Source organism: Apteryx mantelli, chromosome 23 (genome assembly GCF_036417845.1).
Source record: "Apteryx mantelli isolate bAptMan1 chromosome 23, bAptMan1.hap1, whole genome shotgun sequence".
NCBI lineage: Eukaryota > Metazoa > Chordata > Aves > Apterygiformes > Apterygidae > Apteryx > Apteryx mantelli.
The window spans coordinates 8596535-8623872 of record NC_090000.1 but is presented as its reverse complement, the minus strand read 5'-3'; the positions used below and the strand labels follow the sequence as shown (position 1 = coordinate 8623872).

At 59.0% G+C, this 27338-nt stretch overlaps 1 protein-coding gene across 1 annotated transcript; it reads right to left on the bottom strand.

Moving 5' to 3' along the window:
* Positions 1–347: 347 nt before the first annotated feature.
* CDON (cell adhesion associated, oncogene regulated) lies at positions 348–26975 on the bottom strand. The gene is made up of 20 exons (XM_067310138.1): positions 26761–26975; positions 17640–17764; positions 15945–16217; positions 14914–15060; positions 14646–14789; positions 13929–14213; positions 13551–13820; positions 12987–13313; positions 12027–12292; positions 11223–11403; positions 10852–10980; positions 9376–9582; positions 9047–9228; positions 8402–8507; positions 6112–6234; positions 5316–5552; positions 4363–4607; positions 3169–3248; positions 840–1000; positions 348–704 (listed from the first exon to the last, which is right to left on the bottom strand). The coding sequence occupies exons 2-20, from the start codon at positions 17707–17709 to the stop codon at positions 532–534; spliced, it is 3606 nt and encodes a 1201-aa protein (XP_067166239.1). The 5' UTR covers positions 17710–17764; positions 26761–26975; the 3' UTR covers positions 348–531.
* Positions 26976–27338: the final 363 nt, after the last annotated feature.

Genomic DNA, 27338 nt, shown 5'->3' with positions numbered 1-27338 from the left:
GAAAGGTGGTTTTAAGCCAATTTGCCGCTCCGGTTCTACAAACGGTGCCGGGAGAAGCCAAGGAAATGGTCCTGAGCGCCCCGGATCGCTCCTGCATCCCGCGGGAGGCGGGTTTCATCCCTCGGGGCTCCCGCCGGAAACACCGCCACGGCAGTCCGCTCCGCTGGGATTTGCTCGGCTCCGTCCGCGCGTTAGCCGCTTCCGCCTCGCTCCTCGCGCCGGCGACACCCCACGGAAACCACGCTACGTAGTTCCCATCGTTCTTTATATTATTGCTCCTTTTTTTAAAATAAAAAAACACATTCCGTGGTGCACGGGGAGGAGGGAAAAAAAAAATAAGGACGGAATTTCAAGGCATAAATAATATAAAAAGGCAACAACCGTTTTCAAACCACGGTACATTCGTACGACACTACTACAAAAAATAAATAGCGACTCTCTCTGTTATAATTAACCTCCCTCCGTCAGTCCCTTCCCGCGACTCCGCCGCGCCGTTCCCGGCTTTAAGCGGAGCGGACGGAGTCGCGTCCCTCAGGTCTCCTGGAGCTGGAGCTGTCGAAGGTCGCCCGAACCGTTCGAAGTGACTCGGGGCGTTTTCCACGGGGCCCGTTCGCCGCCGCGGTCCTTGGCGAGGGGCTGCAGGACGAGGGGGCTCCAGCTCAGAACGCGGCTCGCCGTCTCGGCGTGGGCGCAGCGGCGGTCGCCTGCGGAGCGAGACGAAATCGGGGCGGGGGTTTGGCGCGTCGTCTCCTTCTCCGGAGGAGCCGCGAGCGCGAAACGCGGCCCGGATCGGCAGCGGCGTCTCCGCTAGCGTCAGAGCCGGGCGTTGTCGCACTCACCGTCGGGCTCGTCCGCGCGCTCCTTGCCGCCGTCCTCCAGCCGAGCGGCCAAGCACATGGCCACCACGACGTGGTTCAGCGGCTTCATCTCCAGGCCGTCCTGCGGGTACGGCGCCACCACGGGCACCACGGGCAGCGCGCCGGCGCTTTTGCTGAAACACCTGCAGAGGGAAGGCAAAAAAAACCATCGGAGTTACTCCGAGAGGCCTGATCCGGAGTTACTCCGAGAGGCCTGATTGCGCTTCCGCTTCCCACCACCGAGGATATTTTGAGAAACCGCCGGTTTTAAGTACTTCGCCACGCGTCATTTACCGGAACGACAGCAAGAGCGTCGCCAAATAAGTTTTAAATATATATTTTGGGATCGATGCTGACCCGAATAAAAGGATCGAGGGTTTTTTTTCCCGCTCCCGACAGACAGCCGGAAGCATCCAAACAGCTCGGCACGGTGATTTCCCCCCGCCACGACCCGAATCGCAAGTCGGCTTCTTCATCGACGTGGGTTCGCGCTGCCGAGGAGCTCAAGCCCGAAGCCCAAACTTAAGCGCCTTCGGAAATAAGCGCTTAAGTGTTAGAACGGACTCAAATTAAAAATATATCCCGCGTTATCAATACAACCCCCCCGCCGCGGAGCGCTTTCTGCTGAGGAAACTCATTTTTGCGCCCGTCTCCGGCCGCGCGAGCGAGGCCGCGCGCGAGCTTCAGCCCTTCTCGGTGCGATTTGCAGCGCGACTCGGTTCTTCCAAGCGCCAGGAGACCACAGAAGCCACCGGAGGAGCCACATGAAACGCTTGGGGCTTCGAACAAGTCCATTTATTAGTTTGCTTTTCTTCCCACGGAGGTTTCGGCTGCGCTTGCTTCTTCTTTCCAAAAGTTTTCGTGGAGGAGCCCGTTTTAAAGCCGTTTGGGTTTTGCGTGTTTACGGAGCTTCCTTTTTCACGGCAGATGCCAGCGCGAACGAAGACGCGAGAGAGCCTTAAATAACTCAAATAACCACACTCGGACGGAAACTACGGTCGTACGTATCCAAAGCGGAGCCCGTGCGAACGGCGGCGTAAAAAAGAGGTGCCGGAGCGAAGCGGATTTGCAAAGAGAACTTGGGAACGGGCTGACTCCTTCGCGACCATCGCGTGTCTACGAAGCTTTGAAAGCAGTAAAAAATTACTGGAGAATGAGGGAAAAATCGGGTCTCGGTCCCAAGCGAGCGCAGATCGCGCTCGTCTTCCAGGCGTCGTCTGCAACGGCGGAACGGGTATTTGCGTTTCGGCAGCTTCCGCCTCTCCGAGAGCGCCAAGGGCTCATTTAAACCGGAGACCAAGGGATTTCACGGCCGCGACAAGAACCTGCTCTGAGATGTTCCCTGCTCCTCCTTTCAGCTGCCGCCGCAAGGAGCAGAGTTGAGCGGTGGCGGCTCTCCGGCCGAACGGACGCCGACGTTCCCCGCCGGCAAACGGCGGCTTGTTCCCGCGTCGAGCGGTCCGACGCGGAAGCGGGGGCCGCGGGCGCTGCGAATCACAGCGCAACACGGGCGACTCGCCCCAAGTTACGGCCGGTTGCGTGTTTACGGAAGTAAAAAAGGAAGTTTAAATCCTGCGCTGAATAATAAAAGCTACTTTAAGGAAGAAAACGAAGGGAACGACGGTTTTCCGTCTTCGGGAGCAGCTTAGCTGCAGCTTGGCTTGTTCGATCGTACACGTTGGAGGCAGCTGGCAATTGTAAAAAAATTCAAAATACGGTTTTAAAACCCCAAAACGGACTAGTCGAAGTGGACCGGGACGTCTGACCTCGGATGGTTTTAATGGCTTAAAGTAAAACCCGAGATTCGGTCGACAACTTGGAAGGATTTTGAGTTTTTCCAAGTTAAAAACCTAATAGAAATCCAGGCTGCCGGCTACGGCATGGGAGGCGGGATGTTCCCGTGTCGCCGCAAACCCCAAAACACCATCGTTCGCAGGCGGAAATGCATCGCACGCCGACAACGGCCGCCCCAACTTCCGCTGAAGGCCCCCAAAAATGGCCTAAATTCAGTGTTTTGCAAAGAACGGTGCCGCGAAAGCGGCGCCGCTGCTCCGGTTTGTCGGCAGCCTTAAAAAAAAACACGGCAGGAAATGCAAAATACGGATTAAAACGTCCTTTTTCTCCTCGCACGCGGGGCGGATTTTGCCGTCTCCGAACCGAAGACGACGCAGAATTAAAGCTTTTAAAGAAACCCAGCACCCAACTTACCTCTTTTAAAGGAAACCAGCTGATTCTCTGGAGCAAAATGAAGTTTTTTGGGGGGGGGGGGGTTAATAACTCATTTTATTCCGGCGCGCGAGCTTTACGCTACCTGTTGTTGTTGCGGCAGTTGCGGCAGTTGACGCACTCGGAGGGTTCGGCCTGCGGCAGCGCCGCATACAGCCCGGCGCCCTGAAAAAGAGGGAAAAAACCGGGAGGAATCGGCCGCCGTTGAAGCGCAGGGGAGGCAACACTGCGCCCTTGTGCGACGGCGGGCGGAGGGGTAAAGTAAATAACCGGAATTTAGACGAGCGTGCGGTCATTTCCCCGGGCTGTTTTCGGCTCGACGCGCTCAGGTTTAATACGCGCGCTGTAAATAGGTTTATTTTTAACGCCGGTGACGGGCAGGAAAGCAGATCCCTGCTCCGGAGCCAGCTGCGCCCGTCCGGGGGAGACGGAGCGTCAGCCGCTGCTGCCCCAATGAGCTCGCCACGCTCCGCCGCTTTTTTTGGAAAGGCTGGGCGTGACTCTGGGCGAGAGGGATTTCGCCTTGTTGGTTTTGGCCGCGGGGCCAAAAAACGCCCTGATTAACACATACGTCGGTGTCTTGGCGCGAGCCGTCAGCCAACAGCACGGCACCGCGGAAATCGGGGAGAAGAAGCGGCAAGTTGGGGCAAAACACGCTCGGTTTTTGTTATTTTGAGACGCGAAGCCGCGGGCGGCTTCTCCCGGCCTCTTTATTTCCGCAAATAAATAAAAGCGGACGCGTTTGGGGCTGCTCGGCGCCGCACGGATCGGCGCGGAAACGCTTAATTAGTTGCGATCGCCACGCCGGCCGGCGGCTCGCCTCCGCCTTCGGCCCGATCAGCGGAATGACGAGGAGTGCTAACGAGCTCGGCTCCGTCGCCTTTCCCCCCGTGCCGAAAAAAAAACACTTTTAGGCGGATCGGAGGAAAAACGCGAGGAACCGGAGCGGGGGAGACGCAAGAGGGGAGTTTTGTCGAACGGGAGCCATCTGTTTCCACGGGCAATAACGAAATCATTATCCTCCCTCGGAAACGGGAGCCGTTTCAGCAAACGGAGTGTTTTTCCACAGCGCGCAAAGGCCGGATTGGGCAGACTCGGGCGTCATCCGTTTGCCGTCATCCGATAGCCTCAACTGGGAAGGCGACACTCGGATCCGAAATATTGGCCCCGGCACCTCCTTTGGGGAAAAAACACAGTTCTCCGCCCAAACGCCGCCCGCTGCAGCCGACTGCGGATAAACCCCCGCGGTCGAGCTTTTCGCTCGGGGTTAAACCCTTACGTTCACGAGATGGTGGGGATGTTCGTAGTCCCGGGAAAGGGAGCCGGCGCGCGCCGGGTAAAACGCGGCTCCTCCGTTGGCGACGCCGTCGGCGCCTTTACCGTGGGCGTGGGGGCAGGCGCCGGCGAGGAAGCTTCCGCGAAGGCCGCCGTCGGCGCAGCTCGCGCTGGGCAAGGCGGCGTACTCGAGCATTCGCCCGTCGAGATCCGTCGTCCCTCCGTAGAGGTAGCCGGGAGGGTCGTACTCTGCAAAAGGCCCGGAGAGCGTTAGGAGAAGTTCGCTGCGGAAAGCGATACCGGTTACCAAACGGGAAGATAAACGAGGATCCCTAAGTAACGAGCGACGCTCGTCTTCTCTTTCTGCGGGCGTCGTAAATTAGCCGCAGGATCTAAGCGCTGCGGGTATAAATGTCGGCATGGAAAAGAGCCGTATCCTGGAAAACAGAGCGGGAACGCTAAAGGACTCGGCTGACGTCAGCCCGCGAGGAGAGCGCTCTAAAAACAGGCCGTTTATATAATCCGCAGACCCTCTGCTATCGCTCACGAGCTGCTTCCCAAGAAACAGCTTTGGCCAGCGATCGGAGACACCGTCTTATCCGGGGAGAAGTTTCGCTGGGTTTCTCGTCACTGGGGAGCGAGGATGTTTTAAAAATAACCTGGAGCTAGGGAAAGGACAAAGCTGCTTTACGCAGCGGGAAGGGAGAAGGGCACGGAAGCGGTTCGGCAGGCTCCGAACAGGCCAGCGGGTCTGTTCCTTAGAGGAAACGGCGGCGGGGGCAACGAGCCTCGGTACGGAGCGGGACGTCTCCGCCGTGAAAATCATCGCTTAAGGCGGGCCTAGAGAACACGCGGCGTTCGGCTCGCGACGAGGGGCCGCCGCCGCTCCGCGGAAACGCGACGGCCACGCTGCCGCTTTTAGAGCGGACGCGCATTCCGTCGGGAGCCGCGACTCACTCTGCATGGCGTTCTGCTGGCGGTTCTTCCACAGGCACATGGCGATGAAGGCGATGAGGATGAGCACCATGACGCCGAGGACGCTGCCCACGAGCAGGTAGAGCATGTCGCCGCTCCGAACGGTGCCGGCGCCGGTGCCGCCGGAGGGGCCGGCCGCGGCGCTGCCGGCGCCGGAGCGGTCGGGCGGCGTGCTGAGGTCTCTGGTGGGGTATTCCGACGCTCCCGGCGTGCGTTTCACTGGGCGGAAGAGACAAGGATGGATACGTTCATTAAACCACTTTTTTAAGTGTATATATATTTTTTTTAGCTACGAAGGGAAAATCATCCCTGCTGGAGTTCAGCTCCTAACCAAAGAGAACGTTTCCAAGCCGATATTAAAAAAATATAATCCGGAGGCCAACTGGGATTGGATAATAACTATTTTGCCTCGGAAAAACGGTCATTATCCAGCTCGCTAACCCTCTCATTGAGGTCGCGCGAAGCTTTAACGAGCCACTCGGCGCACACACGGGCCGGCACTGGCTCCCGGCTCCAAAGAGCACCGATCCCTCCGTTTCCGAGGTCGGGAGAAACCACGGGTGTGCGTTTCCAGGCGGGCAGCGCAGCTACGGGCGAGGAGCCGGATTGCGCCGCCCCGGATATCGGGGGAGACGTGGTGCGAACGGCGACGGATAACTGGCTCCGAAACGGGGCGAGAGCGTGCCGCCGCTCGAAGGCTTCGCCGCTACGCCGAGGACGGATGCTTCCGCTTCCGGAGGGGGGGAAAAAACCCCCAACGGTCCCGCTTCCCGCTCACCTTTGGTTTCGCAGATCATGACGTTGCTGTAGTCGCTCTGGCCGCCCTCGTTGTAGCACTGCATCTTGATGTCGTAGGACGTTTCGGGCTGCAGGTGGCTGATGAGGTGCCACTGCTTCGTACCTGCGGAGGAAGGTCGAGCCGCGTTGGAGCCGCCGCGGCTTTTCCCGCCCGGCGCCTTCCTCAACCGGTTTGGGGGGGTTTTTGGGGGAGGAAATGCGAGTTTTCAACGTTGAAAAATAACCTGGTTTGCAAGACAAACTTGAATGAAGACATCACTTTGATTTTATACGTTTTTTTTTAAGTTGATCTATAAACGCGCTTCTCCACAAAAAAGCGGGAGCCGCTGAGCCCGCAAAACACGTCTCCCCATTTCCCAAACCCTCCGAGTCAGCGGCGGTTGCGGATGTCTCCTATATTCCCGTTCCCTCCTACCCTGAAATATGCGATAGCAGTTTACAAACTATTTTATCTTATTTATTCCGGAAGCAGCTTTCCTTCGCTCCTCGCCGGCTTGCAGACTTAACGCCAGTTCTTTACAATATTCGGGGCGGATATCGGGGGGAAAAACGAGCGTAACGGAAACCGGATCGACTTCGGAGAGGGGAAAACCTTCCCGGCGGGAAGCGGCGCCCCGACCGCCCCGTCTGCAATTCAGGAGACGCCGGCTAAAGCGGAGGCTTTTCTCCGGGAGGATGGAGCCGGGTTTTAGCGGAAGCAGCAAATAATCGAATATATGTTTTATTAAATGCAGGAGGAGACGAAACCGGGCAGCGAACCGACGGGTTCGTCGGCCCCGGCTGCCGGCCGGCGTTTCTTTCCGGCCTCCTCCCGACGGGCCGAGCGCTTCCGCATAAATCGCTCTCCCGTTCCGGCTTTTGCGGGCTCGCGACGGATTTTAACGAACGCTAGAAAAGGGCCCCGGCGTCCCGAGCGAGGACGCGCCAGCCGCCGGGGCCGAAGCTGGAAGAAAGCGTGCCCTAAAGCGCGCGGGTTTTTCCTCTCTCCGCCACCAGCTCCGGCCTTATTTTTCCCCCCCTCCTCCCACATTCCTTTCCTTAATTACTGCAGCAGGTTTTAGGTTTCCGCTCCGGAGCGTTAGGGGGGACCGGAGCGGGCGCAGCCACTTCAACCGCCCTCTCCGCGCCCCATTAAGCGAGGAAAAACATTTAAACAAGCGACGGCAGGGCCGCGTGGCCCTCCACAGTTTCGCACGCCAAACGCTTCCCACGGCGCTCCGATCGAAAATCCCGTTTTTTTCCCCACGGAAAAGCTTTTTTGGGGGGGTGGGGGGGGGAGCCGCAGCGCGGGGAAAGCTGAAACGTTTCCACCCGACGAGTTCTCGCCGCCGGCTTCGGCAGGGCGCAGCAGCTGCTCACGGTTTCCGACGGCCGCAAAGAGCTCGGCACACGGACGCTCCGGGGGGGAAAAAAAACATAAAAATAAGGAAAAAATATATATAAAGAAATGGGAACCGAGCTGGTTTCGCAGCCCGGTGGAGGCCGCTTCAACAACGAGCTGCTCAGCGGCGATTTCTAAACGCACAAGCTCCGTCTAGCCAAGGCTAAAAGACGTTCGCGGACGAAGCCGAAGCTCCTCCGAGCCGGAACGCTGGGTTTTTAATAGCTTTACAGCGCGCAAAAGCTGCTGTCGCGCCATCTCCGCCGGGGAAAGTTTTCAAAACAAAGGCCCGTTCCCCTCGTAACCGAAATAAACTGGGAAGGGGGGAAAAATAATTAACGTCATCGGGCTGGAGTGAGGTCACTCAGCCCGAGCAATAAGGGCGTTTTTAAGCAAAATGTTTTTAGAAGCGTTTTCCGCTCCCGCGCTAGCGCAGACATTATCTAATTTTTTTTCCAGGAAAACGATGATCTAATATTCGCGGGGAAAAACAAACCGTCGCCGACGAAAAGGCGGAACGAAGCACCGGCGTAGCCGCGTCCGCGGGGTCCTGCCGCGCTCGAGGCCAAAAGCCGCGTCCGTAAGGGCAGGGGGAGCGTTTAAGTGCAGTTAAAAGGAGGGAGAATTCCGACGGGGCAAGCGAAAAGCCTGCGCCGGGGTTTAACGCCTTAAACCCCGCCTAGGCGTGACGGTCTGTAACGCGGCTGCACCCACCCCGGCTTAAATCGCGTTCGGGCCGGTTTATTTACTCGACGGCTTATAGTTAAGCCGGTTTCGATATATCGGCACTACGGATTCGCAGCGGCGTAAGAAGATAAACTCAAAAGCCGGGATTTAGGTCTCGATCCTCCGCCCTCGCGCGAGGCCGGGCGGAGCGGGCGCACGCTACCTTCCACCACGTCCCGCTTGTAGTCGCTGTCGTTGTCGCTGTCCGTCGGGCGGTAATAGATGTAGAAGCCCTGAATGGGCGTGTTGTTGTTGCTGGAAGTGATGTACTGCGAGAGAATCGAGAGATATCGCGTCAGAACGGGCAAAATTCTAAAAAATCAGACGTTATTAAGTCATCCGCACTGATGAAACACTCCGAAAGTTGGTTTTTAGGGTTTTTTTTTCCATGCAATAAGGTTGTTTTCAAGAAGCAGCAGCTTCAGCGCGGCAGCAGCAAAGGGCGACGCGCGAGCGCCGCGGTTCTACGAGGGTCGAGCCTTTCCGGCAGTTTTCCCTCGCCGCGGAGGCGAACCGGACACGGCGCTACGGCTGCACAGGGATAAAAAGCCGTCGCTCTCCCCCCGCCTAACGGTTTTCCGGACTTTCCAATCCAACACGTAGGAAGGAGCGCGCGGCGAAAGGCCGGCGCAAAAAGCAGAGGGTTTGACTATTAACGGCACGGAAAGGGGGCAGGAAAAACGGCAGCGGGAAAATCGCAGGAGCGTTTTTTGGGTTTTTTAACCCCTGAAACGGTCACCGTCGTTCTAAAACGCGGCTCCGAAGGGACGGCGGCAGGAAGGAAGGAAGGGGAAGCGGATGTACTCACGGTCCATTTCAGCATGATCTGGGTGTCGCTGACGGCCTCGGTGTAGGCGATGTGCGGTCCGGCGACGGGGCGGCTGGAAAAGCGGCCGGTAAAGCCGGCGACTTGGTAAGGCCGGGAAGGGGCGCTGCGGGGGCTCTCTCCGTAGGCGTTCGCGGCGATCACGCGGAATTTGTACGTCGCTCCTGCGAAGGGGGGAAAGGAAAAAAGCGAGAGGAAGGAGTCGTCGCGGCAAAACGAGCGCCGGGAAGTCACCGGCAGAGAAAACTGCGCCAACAGCCGCTGAAGCGGAGAAAAAACCTTATATATATATATATATTTTTTTTAAATACCTGGCTCCAAGCGACGAACTTCCACGGAGAGTTTCGACGGAGAAATGTCCTCGGCCGCGACGAGCCAGTCGCCGTTTCGGCCCAGGCGCTTATATTCCACTTTAAAAGCGGAGATGGGGGAGCCGCCGTTGGCTCGCGGTATCCACGTGACGTAGACGGACGATTCCGATGCCATGGAGATGGTAGGTCGATCGGGAGCTTCCGGAACTGAAACGGGAAATTTTAGTCACGAGGGGATTTGAGGAACATGAAGCTCCGTTTTCTACGGTGACCCATCGAACTAGATGCTGACGCTCAAGATGGACTTCACGGATTAGCAAGGAGAACCCGGAAATCCTCTGTTAACAACTGCTCCCTTTAGTCTTCCGGAAAAGCTGTACGACATTCCTAGTTGAAAGGAATGACGATACTTGTCGCCATATGGATATTTAAGTTATTGGAGGAAAAGAAATTAAGCTACGAGGTCGCAGAAATACCCTTGAAGAGCAGGACTTCATGGCAAAACGTTTATTTTAATCGGACAAATGATCCGAAAGGATAGGGCAGCACGCTATCCCAACCCATCCGCACACGGAACGGGAACGCATGCTAAATGAACGGGAACAATTTGGGTATATTTAAAAAAAAAAACCCTGATGTTCCCACAGGCCCAATGAGGTTTTAATCCGTACGCGCTAACGAGCGCGGCGGCGCCAAAAACATTGCTGGGAAAAAGGAGAACGGAGAGCAAACGGAGCATGCGACGGGTGAGTTACTTACCGGATTCCCTGGAAGTTAGAGACAGCAGCGGAACGGAGGGAACGGAAAGAGGTGGAGTTAGCAAATCTGGTTATAACCGCGCTGAGCCGGCAGGCTTTACGGAGCCGGCTCGCTTCCGTTAACGCGGCGCGTGGCCCCGACGGGCACGGGAAGCGGGGAAGGGGCAGAAAGGCGGCAGCTCCGGGGGCGCCGAGACGGGCTTCCGATGCCAAATCGCCTTCGGAGTCTCAGCCCGCTGGATAAAATTTGCCCGGAGGTGGCTACCAGGTTTGAAGGTCGGGGCAAAGAGAGACAGGCCCATAATTGTCCCGCTTTTCCCGGAAGGCTACAAGTCGCGCCTAGCCGGAAGCAGCCGCGTCTTCTCGGAAAAGAGGAATAAGCCTCTTCCCAGGAAGCCTCTGGAAATGCAGTCAGGACGGATATAATCCGCTGGGAGAACCCGATACTTTGGATAAGGGCATCACCTGCGGCTCTTCCTCTAGGCTACACTTTCACGGCACAAGAGGAGAGAAAAGCCGGAGAATTTGGGAAAGAAAAGCAGGCGCGGGTTGAAAAACAAGCAAGAACTGGGATTACGTATGGAAAACTAGTTTCATCTCATCTCTGAGAGCCGGAAACTACACCACAAACACGCGGAAGAGTAAAAAAAAACGCTTCGGCGGTCAACCGAGACGCCCCTGGGCTCGCCCGGCGGCTCCGAAGGCGCCGCGCACCTACCTCCGCTGGCTCGCGACGGATCCGGCAGGACGACGCCGAAATTATTCGCGCCTTCGCGAGCGACGGGGCGTTTGGGAACGCCGCGGGGCGGCGAGGGAGCCTGGGTGTTTTTGGAGGCCGGCGTCCTTTCTGAGGAACGGAAGGCGGAAAACGAACGTGAGGAGGGGAGAAGGGGGCGGCATCCGTCGCCGCGAGCGGTACGTCCGGTCCGCGAGATGGGGGAGAACGCGGCGGGAGCCGTTTTTGGCCCAGCGGCGCCGAGGATATCGGGCGAACGGGCGGCGCGCGCGCTGCGATTTCACGCGTTTTCCCAAAATGTTGCCTTTTTTAGGGGAATTTAATTGAGGGGGACGCGGCGCGGCGGCGCCTACCTTTGCTGGTGCGGAAGGTGAGCATGGCGGGCTGGCCCTCGCCGCCGGCGCTCCTCGCCACCATCAGCACCTCGTAGAGGCTCGACGGCTCCAGCTCGGCCAGCCGCAGCTCGTGCTCGCTGCCCGGCACGCGCACCGTGTGCCAGCTTCCCGCCGCGCCACCGCCGCCGTCGGCGTCCAGCTGCGCCACACAAAACGCGGGACACGGGGGCGAACGTCAGCGCCGGAGCGCCGAAATCCTCCCGCCTCTCGGCGTCCCCGAGCACTCGCGCGCCCGAGCGGCGCGGCGGGAGGTCGCTTTCGCGGCGTCGCTTCTGTTTCTTAATTCTCCGCTCTCCTCGCCGGAGCGCCGAGAGATTCGGGGGTGTCTTAACGCTCGGGTTTTTTTTCCCGGGAAGCCCAAATCCCAAAGGGAAAAAGACGGAGAGCAAAAAGAAAGCGCTAAACAACCTAAGGCTCGAATAAAACGCAGAAGGCAGATTTCAATGCTGCGGGTTCTCAAAGGCGATGCCGGAGGAGTTTGTTTGGATATTTTTCGCTGAAAAATGGTTTTTCCCCCCCCTCGAGTTTTATTTTAAAAGAAGGAAAATCAATAAAGCAGATTTCCGACAAAAAGAGACGAGCGCCCTAAAAAAGGGACCAGCGCCACCACCGGAAAGGAAGAAAAACACGGGCTCCGCCGAATAAACGCCCGCGGGGCCGCGGCAAAACCGCGCTTCGACCGCGTTGCGTTTCCTCCCCGGCACGGCGACGGTTCCGGCTTCCCGGAAAAAGCCCGGCGTGGTCGTGGCGGAGCGCCGTTACCTTGCGGTATTTCACGAAATAGGCGTTGACGGGGGAGCCGCCGTCGCGGCCCGGGCGCCACACCAGGTCGTAGGCGTCAGGCTTGAGCGTCTGCGGGGGGCTGAGGATGACGGGGGCTTCGGGAGCGGTGAGGATCTTTTCCGGAGGCACCGGAGCGAAACGCGGCTTGGCCGGGGGCCGGAGGGAAAGCGCCGCGGCCACGTCGTCGCCGTCGTTGCGTCGCGCCGGCTCCGAAGGAGCCGCTTCGTCGGCTGTCGCGGCGGTTTCTAAAGGAAGGGAGGAAGGAGGAGGGAGAAAGGGTTTTTTTTTCCATAGCATCCCAGAATTCGGCCCCTATTGAACGCAGCTTTGTGCTTCCGCTCGGAAGCTCCGACAATAACTTTTATTTTACGGAACTACACGATGGGATCACTTTCTTTAGCCTTTTTTTAAACTTCCTCTAAACAAAACTTTCAGCATCTTCTCAAATAAGCGAGTTGAAAAATCTAATCCGTAATAAAGAACTTTAAATATGGGACCATCCGTACCGAGAATCCTAAATCCCGCCGACCTTCGACTAACGTCCGGAGACGAGACGTCGGATAAACTGAGAAGTTTAGGTCACCCCGCGCGGCTAAAACCCGTGTCTTGGTTCTTAGGCAGGGAATATCGCGGTGGGGGGGGTTAAGCGCGTTATTCGTGTAACATTGCGACGTGAAGGAAGGGAAGATTCCTGTTCCTATCCCGCTTTTAGTTTAGGAACTGTCTTTTCCAGCAGGGATCTTCGGGAATAACGGGACAAAGCGGATCGTTTATCAGCTGCGAGACTGCTAAGCCTGACAACAGGCAGGAGGGGGAAACCGAGGCATGGAAACAGTTTCCCCCCCCGGATACCCTTGCGCTCAATCCCATTCCGATTTCTTATTCCGACGTGTTTCCCGCCCCCCCGGATTCGCGCCCCGTCTCGTGTTCGAGCCTCACCGACGGTAAGGAAGGCTCCCGCTCCCGCCGAGCCGTGCTCGCCGGTGGCCTCGCAGGCGTACGGCGCAGCGCCGTCGCGGGTCCCGTTCCGAAGGCGCAGGGAGCCCGAGGCCGCCGGCGAGTCGGGGGGCTCGGCAGCGCCCGGAGGCTTCCGCGGATCCGGCCGCCGCGGCCGGGCGGGAGGGCTGGGGACGAGTCCTCCGCCGCGGTGCCAGCGGATGGCGGGGGGAGGCAGGCCGGTGGCGTTGCAAGAGAGCGTCGCGTCCCCGCCGGCCATGACGCCGGCACTCGCCGGCGGAGCGACGATAACGGGCCGCGACCCTTTGCCTGGAAAGGGGGAAAAACAACCCAAAAAAACGAGTAAAACGGTAAATTTGGTAGAAAAAATAACACTTAAGACTAAAGGGAGTCGAAACAGTAAGAAGCGTCGCGCAGGCTTTTTGTTTTGGTGGGTTTTTTAAGCGTTTGGCTGTTTTTCCCCTCTCTAGGATTAAGGGATTGATTGAAACTCGTGCTCCAGGAGAAGCCGGAGGGGAATCGCCGGAAGACGAGCAGCGTTCCTACCGGGCCGCACGCGGAGCCTGCCCGTGGACTGCACGGATCCGACGCCGTTGCTGGCCACGCACTGGTAGAGGCCCGAGTCCTCGGCGGTGACGCCGCTGATGCTGAGGCTGCCGCCGGCGGAGAGGTGGCGCGGCGAGAGCGGCACGGAAGCGGCGTTGTGGAACCAGGCCAGGGCGGGAGGCGGGTTGCCGCGAGCGCGGCACGAGAAGCGCACGGCGTCGCCGGCGGCCGCCGTTTCGTCCCGCAGCCCTTTGGGAATGGAGGCGGGTTCTGGGAGGAGAAAGGATCCGGCATCGGCCGTCTCGGAAAAAAAAAACCGGGGCGGAAAGAGGCGGGAGCCTCAACCCGCGCTTCCGAGTCCCTCCATCCGCCACTTACCGAGCACGTTAAGGGAATAGTTGACGTATTTCGCCGCTCCCAACTCGTTCCGCACCACGCAGGAGTAATTGCCGGAGTCAGACGCTTCCAAGCTGTCTGTGGCAAGGTGGGAATGCAGCTTCCTCCACCTGCCGCCCGGCGCGGCGCGGCCGTCTTTAAACCAGCGGACGGCGGCGGAGGGAGCCCCGCCGACGACGCATTCCAGCGTCAGCGGGCTGTGCCGGGGCACCGCCAGCGCCTGCGGAGCCAGCGGGTGCAGGATGCGGACGCCTGGTGAGGAAGAGCCTGGGAAAAAGGGGGGGGGGGGCGAGGCTCAGCACCAGCGCGGGATGGAGCGCGGGGGCCGCCATGGATCAGCTGCCGTTCCCCGGCGGAGCCGCGCGCATCCCGACACACGGCGTGCGACGCGGGAAAGACAAACGCAGCGGAGAAGCGCGCGGGGTTTTAGGTAACGCAGTGCTCAAAGCCAGTGGATATTTAAGCCGATGTCTCCACGCTAAATCCTTGAGGATTTTTCCTTTTCCCCCCTTAATTGTCTCGGATTTAACACCACAAAATGAAAAATAATATTCACCGGCCGTTTCCTAACCACGTCACGCGCGGCGGAGCAAAACCGTTCGACCGCGGGAGGAGCGAGACTTCGGGATCTAGCCAAGAGGGCGGTTTACCGAATCGGAAGCGCGTCCGTTTCGGAAAAGGGTCGACTCGGATACTCACGAGTGACTACGAGCTTACGGCCGGCGGGTTCGGCTTTGAGCTCCTGCGTGACCGGGTTGTACACGGCGCATTTATAGGAGCCTTTATCCGCTACGGATACGTTCAAAATCTGCAGGTTTCCGGACGGAAGGATTAGGTAGTTGTCTGAACGAGAGGAAGGAAAAAAGAGGATTACGTTTAACTCCACTTTAGATAAAGCGAGTTCCCCCCCAAAAAAAAGCTCCCCGGAGATAGTTCCGTCGCCGCCGGGTGGCGGAAAACCCCTCACCCGTCGATCGCCGCAGCCATTTTCCCCGCACTCGGAAGCGGACCTGGGCTTTGGGGTTGCTCTCGGGCACCTTGCACCCGATGAAAGCGCTGCCTCCTTCCTCCGCCGCCACGACGGGTTTCACCGAAGGGTCAAAATCATCCAGACCTCGAAGGGAATTTGGGAAGAGATGAAGAGCTAGGCGAAGCTTGGGAAAGGAGCGGGGCAGGGAAAACGGTATTTAAGTTTAAAATAGAGCCGATAGAGCCGGTTGTTTTTCTTCCCGGTCCGGAATTTGGACGTTCGCATCGGCACTGTCTTTTCCGGAGTCCGCGATAGTAGAAACCCGCTGGCTGTTCGTGAGCTTCCTCGCTCCACGCGCAGCCAAAACATCTCGGAGGCGGGGGGGAAAAGCGGGAATCGTACTCTTCCCTCCAAGCCCGGCACGTTCAAAGCGTCGCGCGGGCCGCAAGGTTTTTCCTAGCCTAGCTACGCTCGGAGCTCTCCGGAGAGGGTCCGGCTATGGGTCAGTACTTTAGCAAAACACTCGCTTCTCTCGCTTAGAGAAGTTTTCCTCCCCGGGGGATTTTGGATATGCTCCATAGACGAGGCGCCCTCGTGGAGGAATCGCTCGGATCCTGCTCCACAAAGGTCCCGTTCAGGCAGCGCTGCGATTCCCCGGGCGGATAAATCGTACGCGGGGAGGAAAAATATGTGTTTTATACGCTATAAATTAATACATCCGGGATTTCAGCGTAGGAAACGGCGCGGCGACTCTTATCGCGCTCTTTAAACCGGGTTAATTTACAGATCGAGCACGGAGGCAAAGAGCGACGAGAGGAACCGGCGCCAAGAACCCGGGGGAATCGCCCCTCGCGGAGGAGGAGGAGGAGGCCCGTCCCCACCGGAGGAAGGGCTGGATAATCCCGACGCAGCGAAACCGCTAGGAACGGAGCGGGAATCGTGCGGCTCCCGCCGATTTCCCAGCAAACGGGCCGGCACGAAGCGACGGCTCCGTGAGCCGCGCGGGTTATAAGCGAGCGGGAACTTACTGCCCATGGTCACGGTCGCCGGGCGGCTGACGACGGCGCCGGCGCTGCTGTTGGCGACGCACTGATAGCGACCGGACGTCGCCGGGCCGAGGGAGACGATGGTCAGGGATCCCGAGCGGATTTCCACCTCTCCCAGCCTGTTGTCCAAGCGCTCGCCGTTGAAGAGCCAGGAGATGAGGACCGCCGGAGGCTCGGCGGAGCAGCGCAGGCGCACGGGGCCGCCGGGCTTCTGGACGGTGGACGAGGGTTCGGAAACGAAGCGGGGAGTTAAATCTGGAAGGGGGGAAAAAAACATGGTAGCACGTTAGCGAGCGGTTTTCCCCGGATAAATGGAGCGTCGGCTTGTACGGAAGGCCGGCCGCGGACTGCGCTATGGGAAAACCTTCTCCTAAAGGCTTCTCCCGCCGTTCACAAAGCCGGCCAACTTCTTGCATCCATATCGGAAGGGACCCGGCGCCTCAAAAAAAAAAGGTTTCTCAGCAGAGGATCAAATATCCCGGAAAACCGACTCAAATAAAACACGGCTAAAGGAGCTCTTGGCTCCGAATCGTTAGCGATATTCGGAGACGGTCGCCTTTTCTCCCGCAGGAGAAACTCAGCCTCGCAACTTCCCGCTCCGCCAGGGATGCAAACGCCAGGGAAAACAGGGCCGGATTCAAAGCCCCGCAAAGAGAGAGACCGATTAAATAAACGTAGCTTCGGCTTCCAGGAAGGGCAGGATGAATCTTAGCGGGATAAAAAAAAGAGCTGGAGGAACAGCAAAGGCTCCTGTTAATCCCGAAGACATGGACTTCGTCAGGGCGAGAGCGCCGGATCGGGACTCCGAGTATCTTCATCCAAAGACGAGCAGAAACAGCAAAAGCTGCTCGTAAATAAAAGCTTCGGCTCCGCAAAACTCGGTTTTGAGAATCCGTTTATCTGCCAGAAGAAAATTCCTGCTTCTTGGAAGACGTTTTTTTCCCCCTCTCCTGGCCAACGAAACGCTGGGAATCGTTTCCATCCGTTTTCTACGGAATTCTCTCCCAAAGGACGTACAAAGGACGGCGAGGGAAAATAATTTCTAGTTTGCGAATAAGCTAAGTCCAGACAGCGCCGGTGAAGACGCCATTAAATCGCATCCGAATAGGAGACGGTTTTCCCGGAGACGGGGCCCTCGCTCCCGCTTTCCTTCTAAAGCCAGGCCGTCCGAGCGCTGCTCGCACGGATGAGTTTCAGATGGGAGGCGGCGTGTTTTTAACCGAACCGTAAACCATCTGCATCAACCTAAGAGGAAACTGGAAATCCGAGCGTGGCTTCGCTTAAAAAAAGAACTACGAAATCCATAAAAACAGTATCCAAGCATTTCGCAGGATTCCAGATGTGCGGGGTTTTTTGGCTTTCGATCAGAAAGCTTTTTCCCCCCTCGCGAGCCTCGAGCCCCTCCCGATCCCGTGAGAACGGGCGACGCGCCGGACACGGCAAAAATCAGAATCCGGCTCGCGCACGGGTATCCCGAAACGCAACCGTACGGAAGCGGGAGCTTTCCGAGCCCCAGCGTTCGCTCGGAGCCGCGTTTTTAAGAAATAAGTCATATATTCAGTGTAAAGCGGGGTGGGATTCGGATTCAAGCGCTTCCTTAAGTGAAAATTAAGATTTTAACACGCGTTCGAAACCGAGGCGGCCGAAACGGCGGCTCGGCCGGCGAAAAGGCCTTACCTGAGGTCGCGGCGGAGACGAGAGCGGCGAGGGCGAGCAGGGCCGGCGCGGCTCCGGGCTCCGGATGCATAGCGCCGGGTCACAGGAGGCGGAAAGGCGAAGCTCCGGACGAGGCGCCGAAAGAGCTACGAAACAAACGGGACACGCGTTCGCCGTGAGCGCGGGCGAAGCCGCCTTCAACTCGCTGGCGACGAAAGCGCCGCCGTCGGCTAAAGAAACGAATAAGCGGGAGGGCGAAGGGAAGCGCGTTTTTAGGGATCCGCGTTCCGCGACGTACGAATCTCGCCCTCGCGCCCCTTTATCCCCAAATCGACGGCGTTTTCTTTAATCTCGCGCATCCTCACGGATGGGGCGGGCGAGCGGGAGTTTGGGGGCTCCTTACGAGCGGTCGGGTAACGCGGGGGCGGCGCGAAGGCCGTCGGCAGCAAACGCGCCAGGGGAGTCGTTAACGTCAACGGTTTCGCCGCGGCTTTTCCCTATTTATTTACGAAAAGCAGGGAAATGTCTATTCCGAGTGAACTTTAACCCCGGCACGTGGAGCTACCGGGCTTTTTCGCAGCTGCCTTCGGCGTACGGAGGCCGTCGGACGCCCCAACGGGGCAGCTTCTGCCTCCGTCGCTCCCCTACGGGATTAACGCGGGCGGAAGCGCTCGGAGGTCAGGCTTGGCGCCGCACCGAGGACGGCAAATGGGCTTCCTCCTCCTCCTCCGTGGAAAAAAAAAAAAAAGGGAATGTCACCCGGCGGACGGCTCCGGCGGCAGCACGGTCCCGCACGGTCCGTCCTTCCGCTCGCGGTAAAAATTTGCCGCCGCGCGCTGCAGGTTTTCACCCCTCCGACTATCAAGAACCGTTTTTTCCCCCCCCCCAGGTTATTCATTAAGTTACGGGATTACCGGGAAAAAAGGAAAACGTCGTCGTTTTAAACGGCTCTCCGAGGTTTTTGCCGTACCGACGGAAGCGACCGAAGCTTTGCAAACGACCCCCCGCCCGCGAGAATTAACCCCGCTCCGCCTTTAGCGCGAGCGAGCCGGGTTGGATCGTTAAATCTCCCACCGAGACACCTTAAGGGGAAAAAAAAACCCGGAGGTTTCGAAGGCCGCAGCATTCCAGGAGAAAGTAATCCGACATTCCTTCGGCGCCCGGCTCCTCGGTGATCTCCAGAGCCTTTGATCGGCGCCCGTCTTCGCGCCGTCCCTCCCGGGGGCCGTCAAAACGAGCCCGACAGGCGGCGCGTCCCGTTCGTTAGCTTTCGGCGTCGTTAGGAGCCCGGCGGCTTTCGCCTCGACCCAAGCAGCGGATCGGCGAGCGGGAAAGAGGAGGTTCGGGAAGGTTATTTGGGAAGCCTCGTTCGGGATCTAAGCGAGCGAACGCGTCTCGATTCTCCGGAGGTCGATCGGCTGCCGCGCGGCCGTGATAAAACGGCGATAAAATCCAAATAACAGGCCTAAAATACGGCTTTTCCGGGCTACGATTACGCTGAAATGCCGGAATAAGGGCTTTTTAGACCTCCAAAATTCCAAAGGTATCATTAGCCTAACAGCTCGCCGCGTCACCGGGCGCCAAACACACAAATCCCGGCCCTCCGCTCTTCCCGGCCTCCCGAGACGTCGCCCGGCTTCGCTCTCTCCCGGACGGAGACTCCTCAGCCTCGTATTCCCATTTCCCGGATGCTTCCGCGGGCGCTTGCCTCTCCTCGACGCCTTCCGCGGGGACCCGGCTTGCATCCCGCTCCCAGCGCAAAGCGTCCTGCGGCCACCAAGCGAGGCAAATCCTGCCGGAAAGTAAGCCGGCGAAGAGAAACCAAGTTTAGGTTTCGCTCGGATTCATTTCGCACGCGGAGAAAAAACCGCCCGCGTTTAATCTCTCCGCAGGTCCCGCAACCGGAATCAACCACAGTTATAAAAGCGATTGGAGCTACATGGCGGATCCGAACCGGTTTCGAAACCGGAGCGCAAAGCGCCGGGTGAAAACAGGCGGCAGGGACGGATCGCGGCACCGCCGGCAGCCCTCTTCCGATAAAACGATCGCGTTACTGGCTCGGTTCGACAGCCGGGCCAAAAAAAAAGTGGGAAAAGGGGGGACTTTTTAACGCTAGGGATTAGGGCGGACAACGCTCCTCCGGCTGCCGGCTCCCGGATAAGCAGCAGCTTGCTCGGGTCGAGCAGGCCAGCGCCTGCCTCCCGCAATATATACAATTCCCGGGGGAAAATAAACAGCTTCGCGCCTTCGGCCGGCAGAAGAGCGCCGGGTTTTCCTGCCGCGGCGGGAGAAAGGGCGAAGGCGGCCAGCGCTTTCCCGTATTCCAGGTGACGGGAAGGAGGCCGAAGAGCTGCAGGTTGCTGTCGTAGCCGCCAGCCACAGCCTGGGGGATCCGGTATGGTGATGGGATCTCGTTTCATTCCGCAGTTGGGAAGCGCACCCAAAAAACCCACCTGGCTCCGCGCCGCCGAACTTACGAGTCCGTCGTCGAGCCTAAAATTCCAACGTATTTAGCGAGTTTTGATAATAACTTCTTTTTTTTTTTGGATCGCATCCGTTGCCAGCTTCCTTCTACACCCTGCCGGAGATTTAAAGGACACATTCCTGTTCCATTCCGCAGCAAAGATTAGTGGCAGGAACAGAAAACATCTCCTGTTCCAGAAAGCCCTTGGGGCTTTTTTTTTTCCCTTTTCCCTTCGCTCGCGTTTTATCAGAGGAGACGCCGAGCTCCGTCGAGCCGCGAGATATCGTCGCCGCGTATCGGAGCGCTCCTACGGAAACGCCCGTTCGGAAAGGCCTGGAGCTATCGTGAGCGTAAATCGGTCGCGGCGCGCAACGATTCCCCAAAAGGCGACTTCGGATCATCCAAACGCTTTCCGTTCCTCTCCGGCGGCTCAGGCGCGTTCAACAAATCATCCCGGCGGAGCTCCGGCTCCTGCGTGTTCTCGGTTATGTTATTCGCCCCGGAGTGGATTCATCCATCACCGCAAAGGAATCTCCTGATCTCGGAGATAAAGGCAACAAGTCGTGAGCGGACGACGGTCTACGGATCCTCCTGAAAACTTCCAGCTCTTTCCATACCCTTATTTGGGCTGATCTATCATCCAGGAGGGAAAAAAAAACCAACAAGGAAACAAAAAGTGAAAAGATACGACCTAATCGCAGCGATTTTACTCGGAAAAGCCTGTTTTGGATCAATGCGGGACCAAAGCGGGGAATTCAGACGCTCGGAGAAAAGAAGCCGCTTCGGTTCGTCGCGGTTCTCCCGACCGGCCCCGAAGCCGAGAATCCAAACCCAACCACAATAATAACAACAATAACAATAATAATAATAATAAAAAATAATAATAATTCCTTGTAGGATCCTTTCGAGTGAGGCAACCTGTCCTTTGACCAGTCACAACACCGAGAAACACCCGGAGAAGCGTTCCCTGCTTGCCACCGCCTGCCTTTTCCCGAAAACCGCGGCACGGGCGTTTTCCCTCTCCTCAGGCGTTTTGCCGCGAGGAGAAGCCGCGTTTTTAAGGCAGGCGGATTTCGCCACGCCGCCGAGGGAGGAAATATGGAACGCCGCCTTTGGATTCAGACGAAATCGGGGGGGGGGGGGGTGGAACCGAGCGGCAAAACCCAGCGCGTAAATCCCAGGCGGGATCAGCCGGACAGGTGAGGCCGAGGGGGCGGTTTCCCCTTCCCGCCGAGCCGAAACGCTGCCGAGACGGATGGCGGCATTCCCTCAAGGCGTTCGCCTGCTCCCGGCCCCTCCTGCTGCTTTCGGCATCACCCTGGGGGGAAAAAAAAAATACATATATATATATTTTTTGTATATTCAGATTGAGCTGCCTTATGTTGCTCCCGTTTCCAGCGGTTTCTCCGCCGTTTCTGTGAGCCGAACGGATTTCTCCGGTGTTTCCAGCTGGGGGTAGGGGGTGAAGACGGTGAGATCCACCCCTCCGCAAGGCGGCCGGCTCCTCCAGCCCCGCTCCGGCGGCTTTCCGAGACGGCTGAGCCAATTTCAAAGCGAGCTGCTGCCAAGAGGGGCCGCCCTCTTCCCCTCTCGGGCCCCCGGGGGCCGCCGGCATCGGCATCCTCGCGGAGGATTCGGTCGCTCCGTAACGGCGGGGCGAGTCCAGGCGCTCGCGGCAGCGGGGGGGCTCGTTTCGGGAGGCGAGCCGCGGCGTTCCCGCGCCGGGGAAGAGGCGGGAATGTACCTGCCGCTTCCCGCGGCGGCTAGTCGCCGGGAGCTCAGCCGTAACGCGAGACTGCGCCCGAGGAACCGGGGGTTGAAAACACACATATATACAGTCGCACCTGGCTACAACAGCGCCAAGACACCTAGGAGATTCCGGGGGGGGGGGACAACAACGCACCTCGCACGGTTGTTTTCCCTCCCGCGGAAAGGCAGGAAGCGTTTCTCACGCGTCTCGCTTCATCGAGCTCGGAAAAGCGCCACAAGGGAGCGAGACGGGGTTCCGGGAGCCTTTCGCTCCCCGAAAGCCGAAGGCGACGTCCCGGGGCGAACGGCTCGGGCGCAGCTGGGATGAGAGGGGGACGCGGATAACGCAGCGGAGCGGGCGGCGAGGCATTTCCACCGGGATCGGTCCGTACTGCCAAGCTTTTTTTTTTTTTTTTTAAGGAAAATATGAAGCTGGCAGAAATGGCAACAGGCCTAGGAAAACAAACCTCGCACCGACTCGCCTGGTAACAAGCCCGACCGAAACAGCAAAGAGCGCGCGGAGAATTTTGGTCCCCGTATCCCAGTTTTAGGAGTCTGCTTTTTGGGGGGGAAAAAAAAGGGAAAAGCTGGCAGTTCTCGTTTAAAGAGGAAACTCGATCGATTCCGCTTGACGCGAGCGGAACCGATGCGAGCGGCAGCTGCGCGATCCGGCTGTTAGAGCGCGAGAGGCGTGACGGCACCTTCTGCCCGGCGCTTCTCCCGTCCTCGGAAGGGTTGAGATCGTCCCCAAACGGGAGCGTATACAAAAGCACCGGAAAAAAAAAAAAGGCGAGTTATCAGCCGGACAGAAATCTCCGCGGAGATCAGCTCCGCGGTATCAATTAATTCCTCTAAATTAGATGTTGCCCAACGAAAGGCAACAGGCAAATCCCCGAGCGCCGCGCAAAACGTCACCCGAAATATCAGCTCTCGGCACACGAGCGGGTCGAGCCGCGGCGAATCTCCGGGGTTTTGCCGCGAGCCGCTTTTCCGGTGGCTTCCCAGGGAAGGCAAACGGCGGAGCGGTTGGTCCTTCCCGCATTCAGCGATAGCGGCGACGTTAATAACCACATAAAGAGAAATAACTTTGGAATTAGCTGGAGTCACAATTAGTCACAGCGGCATCTGCATCGGGCAACGCTTCGGAAAACAGCTTCATTCCAAGAAACGCTTTATCGGGCGCTTCCCGGTTAGTGTTTTTGGCACGGCGCTTCTGGCAGCTGAAGCTTGACCGCTCTCGCGCTTAATGGTGCTATCGAAAACCAGCTCTTATCTGGAGCCGTCGCGGAATTGGTTTCGGACGTCTTGGACCAAGCGAGGATTTCGTTAGGTAGAGTTTTCCGAGGCTTTCCGAGGCGACATGCTCAATCGCTTCGCTTCACCATTTCCCACCTCCGCAGAGTCAACGTTTAAACAAGTCGGGGTGTTTTTAAAGTTAAAACCCTCCGGTGACATCACCCGAAGTCGTAGCGCAGCTGCCCGATTCCTCCGGCGCCGGAGCAGGCCAAAATAAGCAGGAACCTCGGTTTACGGGCTCGCAGCCCACCTGGAGACAACGCAAAGCCAGGTGGGACATGCCCCCGCGGCAGGGGCGGCGGATTCCACCTCGGCATTTCCATTCGCGACTCCAGCTTTAAATAACCGCACGGTTCCGAGCGCGGCGCGCGGGTTTCGAAGGCCGGTTCGCGAGGCTGCGGATTCTTCTGCCGTGTTGGAGCCCGAGCCAGTTTGGAGGCTTCCTTCTCCTTTCGGAGAGGGGATTAAATGCAAACGTTTCTTTCTTTTCCCTGCCATAGCCGCGCTCCATTATCGGCCCTTCCCCACAAGATAGTCGTGCAACTGTGTTTTGTTTTTTTTAAAAAAAAAGCAGGGTTTGGGTTTCAGCGCCTTTGAGTCGCACGAACCGCGCTCGCAGCCCGCTGCGGCTCGGGGGAACGAGAGCACGCTGTTTACGGTCAGGGCCCGTAATATCAAGTTTAACAAAAAAAAAAAAAGCTTGCAGGAATTCGCGCCACGAAGCGTTTAACGCTACTCCCGAGCTGGGAATTTGGGGAATATAGCAACACTAGGAGGAGAAAAAAAAAAAAAACACACACACCGTTGCCACCAGCAACTAAGCTACAGGGTTTTTTTTCTTTTTAAAGGAATTCGGGACGAGCAGTACATCACATAAATTGGAACTGTCAAAGCACCAGAGTTGTTTGAAAGAAGCAGGAGGCCGACCAGCTCCGCGAAGCACCGCTCGGTTTTAAATCCAAACATAACAGGATTACCTGCTTTGTTTCCAAAGGCGTAAAACGAAAAGGTTCGGCCGGGAACCGCAAGCGCTAGCAAAGTTTACGCGCTACCGGCGACCTCGACGACCGGCGGCTGCTAAACGACAATTTAAGATATATAGTTTAGTAAACAAAAAGCCGATACGCGGGCGAAAGACGCCGCTTCCTAAGCGACCCCCCCCTCGAAGCTGACAGTTTTACAGCTCCGCGCTCTCGCGAAGCCTCCGAACACGGGACGCAGCAAATCATTTTATGAACGCCGTAAAGAAGCTACATAAAGCAGTCGCGCTCACGGGTTCACCCGTCCTCGAAAAAGCTACGAGGCCGCGGCAAAATAAACACCGTCCGTTTTTAGCCTAACGTGTCGCAAGTTTTGTGTTTTAAGTCTGGGGAAAAAAAAAAAGAAAAAGGAAAAAAAAACCCACACCCAACGCTTCCCCTTCGGTTTAAAAATATAAATATTGAAAACATGCAATAGCTGCCTGAAAAGCTCTTTCATTAAAATGCACCGACTATGTCATTTTTTTCTGGTCGAGACAAAGCAAATAAAATGAATCCCAAAGTCAGGAATTAGAGAGCTCGGAGGACGGAAGGTGCCAACGCACCCAGCAAGCGTTAATACCAAGCAAGAGTTAAGATGTCACGAAGCATTAGAGCAGGATTCTTCAGGAATTACACATCGCCTTTCGCTTCAGGGGCTGACTTTCAACCGCCCTAATTGCGGAGAAAATTACGTTAAGATTAAAAACACGGATCGAGATATCAGCTTTGAGACGGCGAAGAGGCGATGCACGAGGACAAATCCGTCTCCCGCCGCATTGTGTAGCTACTTCAAACAGAAAGGAAAAAAAAGAAAAAAGCGTTTTAATTAAAACTTACGACAAATATAGCAGAGCCAGATTAACTTTCACTGCGGAGTAAGACCTTAAATCAATAACAGATTCAAGGCTGAGCACTGTAAACTGCGCTCTGAAGGGTTTTTTTTTTTTTTTTTAACTCACCAAAGCTGGCTCTAAATTGGCTTGTTTTAGTATTTTCTCCCACTTAGGACTACAGACCAAGGACAAGGCGGGGGGGGGGAAAAAAGTCAGCTGGTTTAAATAAACCGTGCGGCTGGGCTCCGGCTTCAGCTCGGAGGAGCCTGGGCTGCTCGTGCGCTCTCGGGCTGGGCTTTTCTCTCGCAAGATAAGCTGTTGAAGTCATGCCTCGAGTTTAAACCCCGCCAACATATGGCTTCTCCCAAGGCAGGAGCCTCCCCCGCCCTGCTAGATCCCCCCCCCACCAGAAAAAGGAGGGGGGAAAGGGGGGGGGAAAAAGGCGCTGCAGGGCAGAAATTCCTCAGGTGCTCGCTAATGGCATTCCCGGGGGCTGCGAGCCGCTTCGGGGATCAAGGGCGCTGCGGGAAGGCGCGGCGAGGCCGCTCCGTCTCCTCGGGGGCGGCGGGGGCCGGCGGCCCCATGCAGCGCGCCGTCTCCAGCGCTGCGCCGAGGCAGCGGGCAGCGGGCGCGGCGCTAACGAGCCCGCGTTAATAACGTCGCCCCGGCGCTGTTAGGCGGGAGGCGGCATGGCGGGGGGGGGGGCACACGCTCGCTGTCCCCCCCCCCCTCCTCCCCGCCCGCTCCGGAGACGGGGCTGACGCCTTCCGAACCGCCGGGCAGGGCGGCGCGGGGAGACGCCTGACGGCAGGCGCCGCCGCCGCCGCCACCTGCGGCAGCGCCGCGCCGCCTCGCGCCCCCTCCTCACAGCGCCCCCCCCCCAAATGGCGGCGCCTCGCGCCCCCTCACAGCGTCCCCCCCCCCAAATGGCGGCGCCTCGCGCCCCCTCACAGCGTCCCCCCCCCCAAATGGCGGCGCCCCCCGTCCCCTCACAGCGCCCCCCCCCCCAAATGGCGGCGCCCCCCGTCCCCTCACAGCGTCCCCCACTCAAATGGCGGCGCCCCCCGTCCCCTCACAGCGTCCCCCCCCTCAAATGGCGGCGCCCCCCGTTCCCTCACAGCGCCCCCCCCCAAATGGCGGCGCCCCCCGTCCCCTCACAGCGTCCCCCCCTCAAATGGCGGCGCCCCCCCGTCCCCTCACAGCGTCCCCCCCTCACAGCGCCCCCCCAAATGGCGGCGCCCCCTCATAGCGCCCCCCCGAAATAGCGACGCCCCCCGCCCCCTTCACAGCGCCCCCCCAAATGGCGGCGCCCCCTCACAGCGCCCCCAAATGGCGGCACCCCCCGCCCCCTCACAGCGCCCCCCCAACGGCGACGCCCCCTCACAGCCCCCCCCAAATGGCGGCGCCCCCTCACAGCGCCCCCCCCAACGGCGACGCCCCCTCACAGCGCCCCCCCCAAATGGCGGCGCCTCGCGCCCCCTCACGGCGCCCCCCCCCCACAGCGCCCCCAAATGGCGGCGCCCCCCCCCCACAGCGCCCCCCAACGGCTGCGCCCCCTTCACACCCCCCAACGGCAGCGCCTCGCGCCCCGAACGGCGGCGCCTCACACGCCCCCTTCACACCCCCAGCGGCGGCGCCTCGCGCCCGCACCGCGCCCCCCCCCCCCGCGGCGGGGGAGGGGAGGGGAGGGGAGGTGCAGGGCGCCCCCCCCCCGCCCCGGCCAGCCGGTCCCCCTGCACCTCCGCCGTCCCCTCGGCGAGCGCGGCCGGGCGCGTTACCTCTCCGCAGCCGCCGCGCCCCTTGCGCGCACAGCGCCCCGTCCCGCTCCCGGTCGCGCTCGGCGGCGGCGGCGGTTTCCCAGCGCATTCCAGGCAGGGCGGCCGATCCGGACGGGAGCCTCCATCCAACACCGAGCCGTGCGCGCCCGGCCCGGCCCGCTGCCCTCCGCCGCGCCTCCACCTCGCACGCACACGCGCGCACCGAGCGGCGCCGCCGGGCGCCTCCCCTGGCGCCGCCCGCCGCCGCCGCCGCCGCCGCCGCCGCCGCCGCGCGACACGCCCCCGACACGCCCCCCCACACGCCGGACCGTACCAACGCTCCCGCCGGGGGGGGGTGGGGGAGAGCGGGGCGCCGTGGGAGGGGGCAGCGCCACACTCGGACACGCGAGGGCGACCCACGACACACACCTTGCGGTACACGCAACACACACCGTGCGCAACACGCAACACACGACACACACCACACGACACACACACGTTCTGCCTGGGTCCCCCCCCCCGCGGCGCCGGGTGTGCTGGTCCTTTAAGGGGCGGGGGGGCGGAGCGCCGCGCGGGAGGGGGGCGGGGCGGGGCGATGT

Coding starts and splice junctions, on each gene's coding strand:
- CDON (XM_067310138.1), bottom strand. CDS start 17,709: ATGCATCCGGAGCCCGGAGCCGCGCCGGCCCTGCTCGCCCTCGCCGCT. Junction 9,583..10,851: donor TCCGTCGCGAGCCAGCGGAG/GTAGGTGCGCGG, acceptor TTCCCGTTTCAG/TTCCGGAAGCTCCCGATCGA. Junction 1,001..3,168: donor AACTGCCGCAACAACAACAG/GTAGCGTAAAGC, acceptor TTCCCTCTGCAG/GTGTTTCAGCAAAAGCGCCG.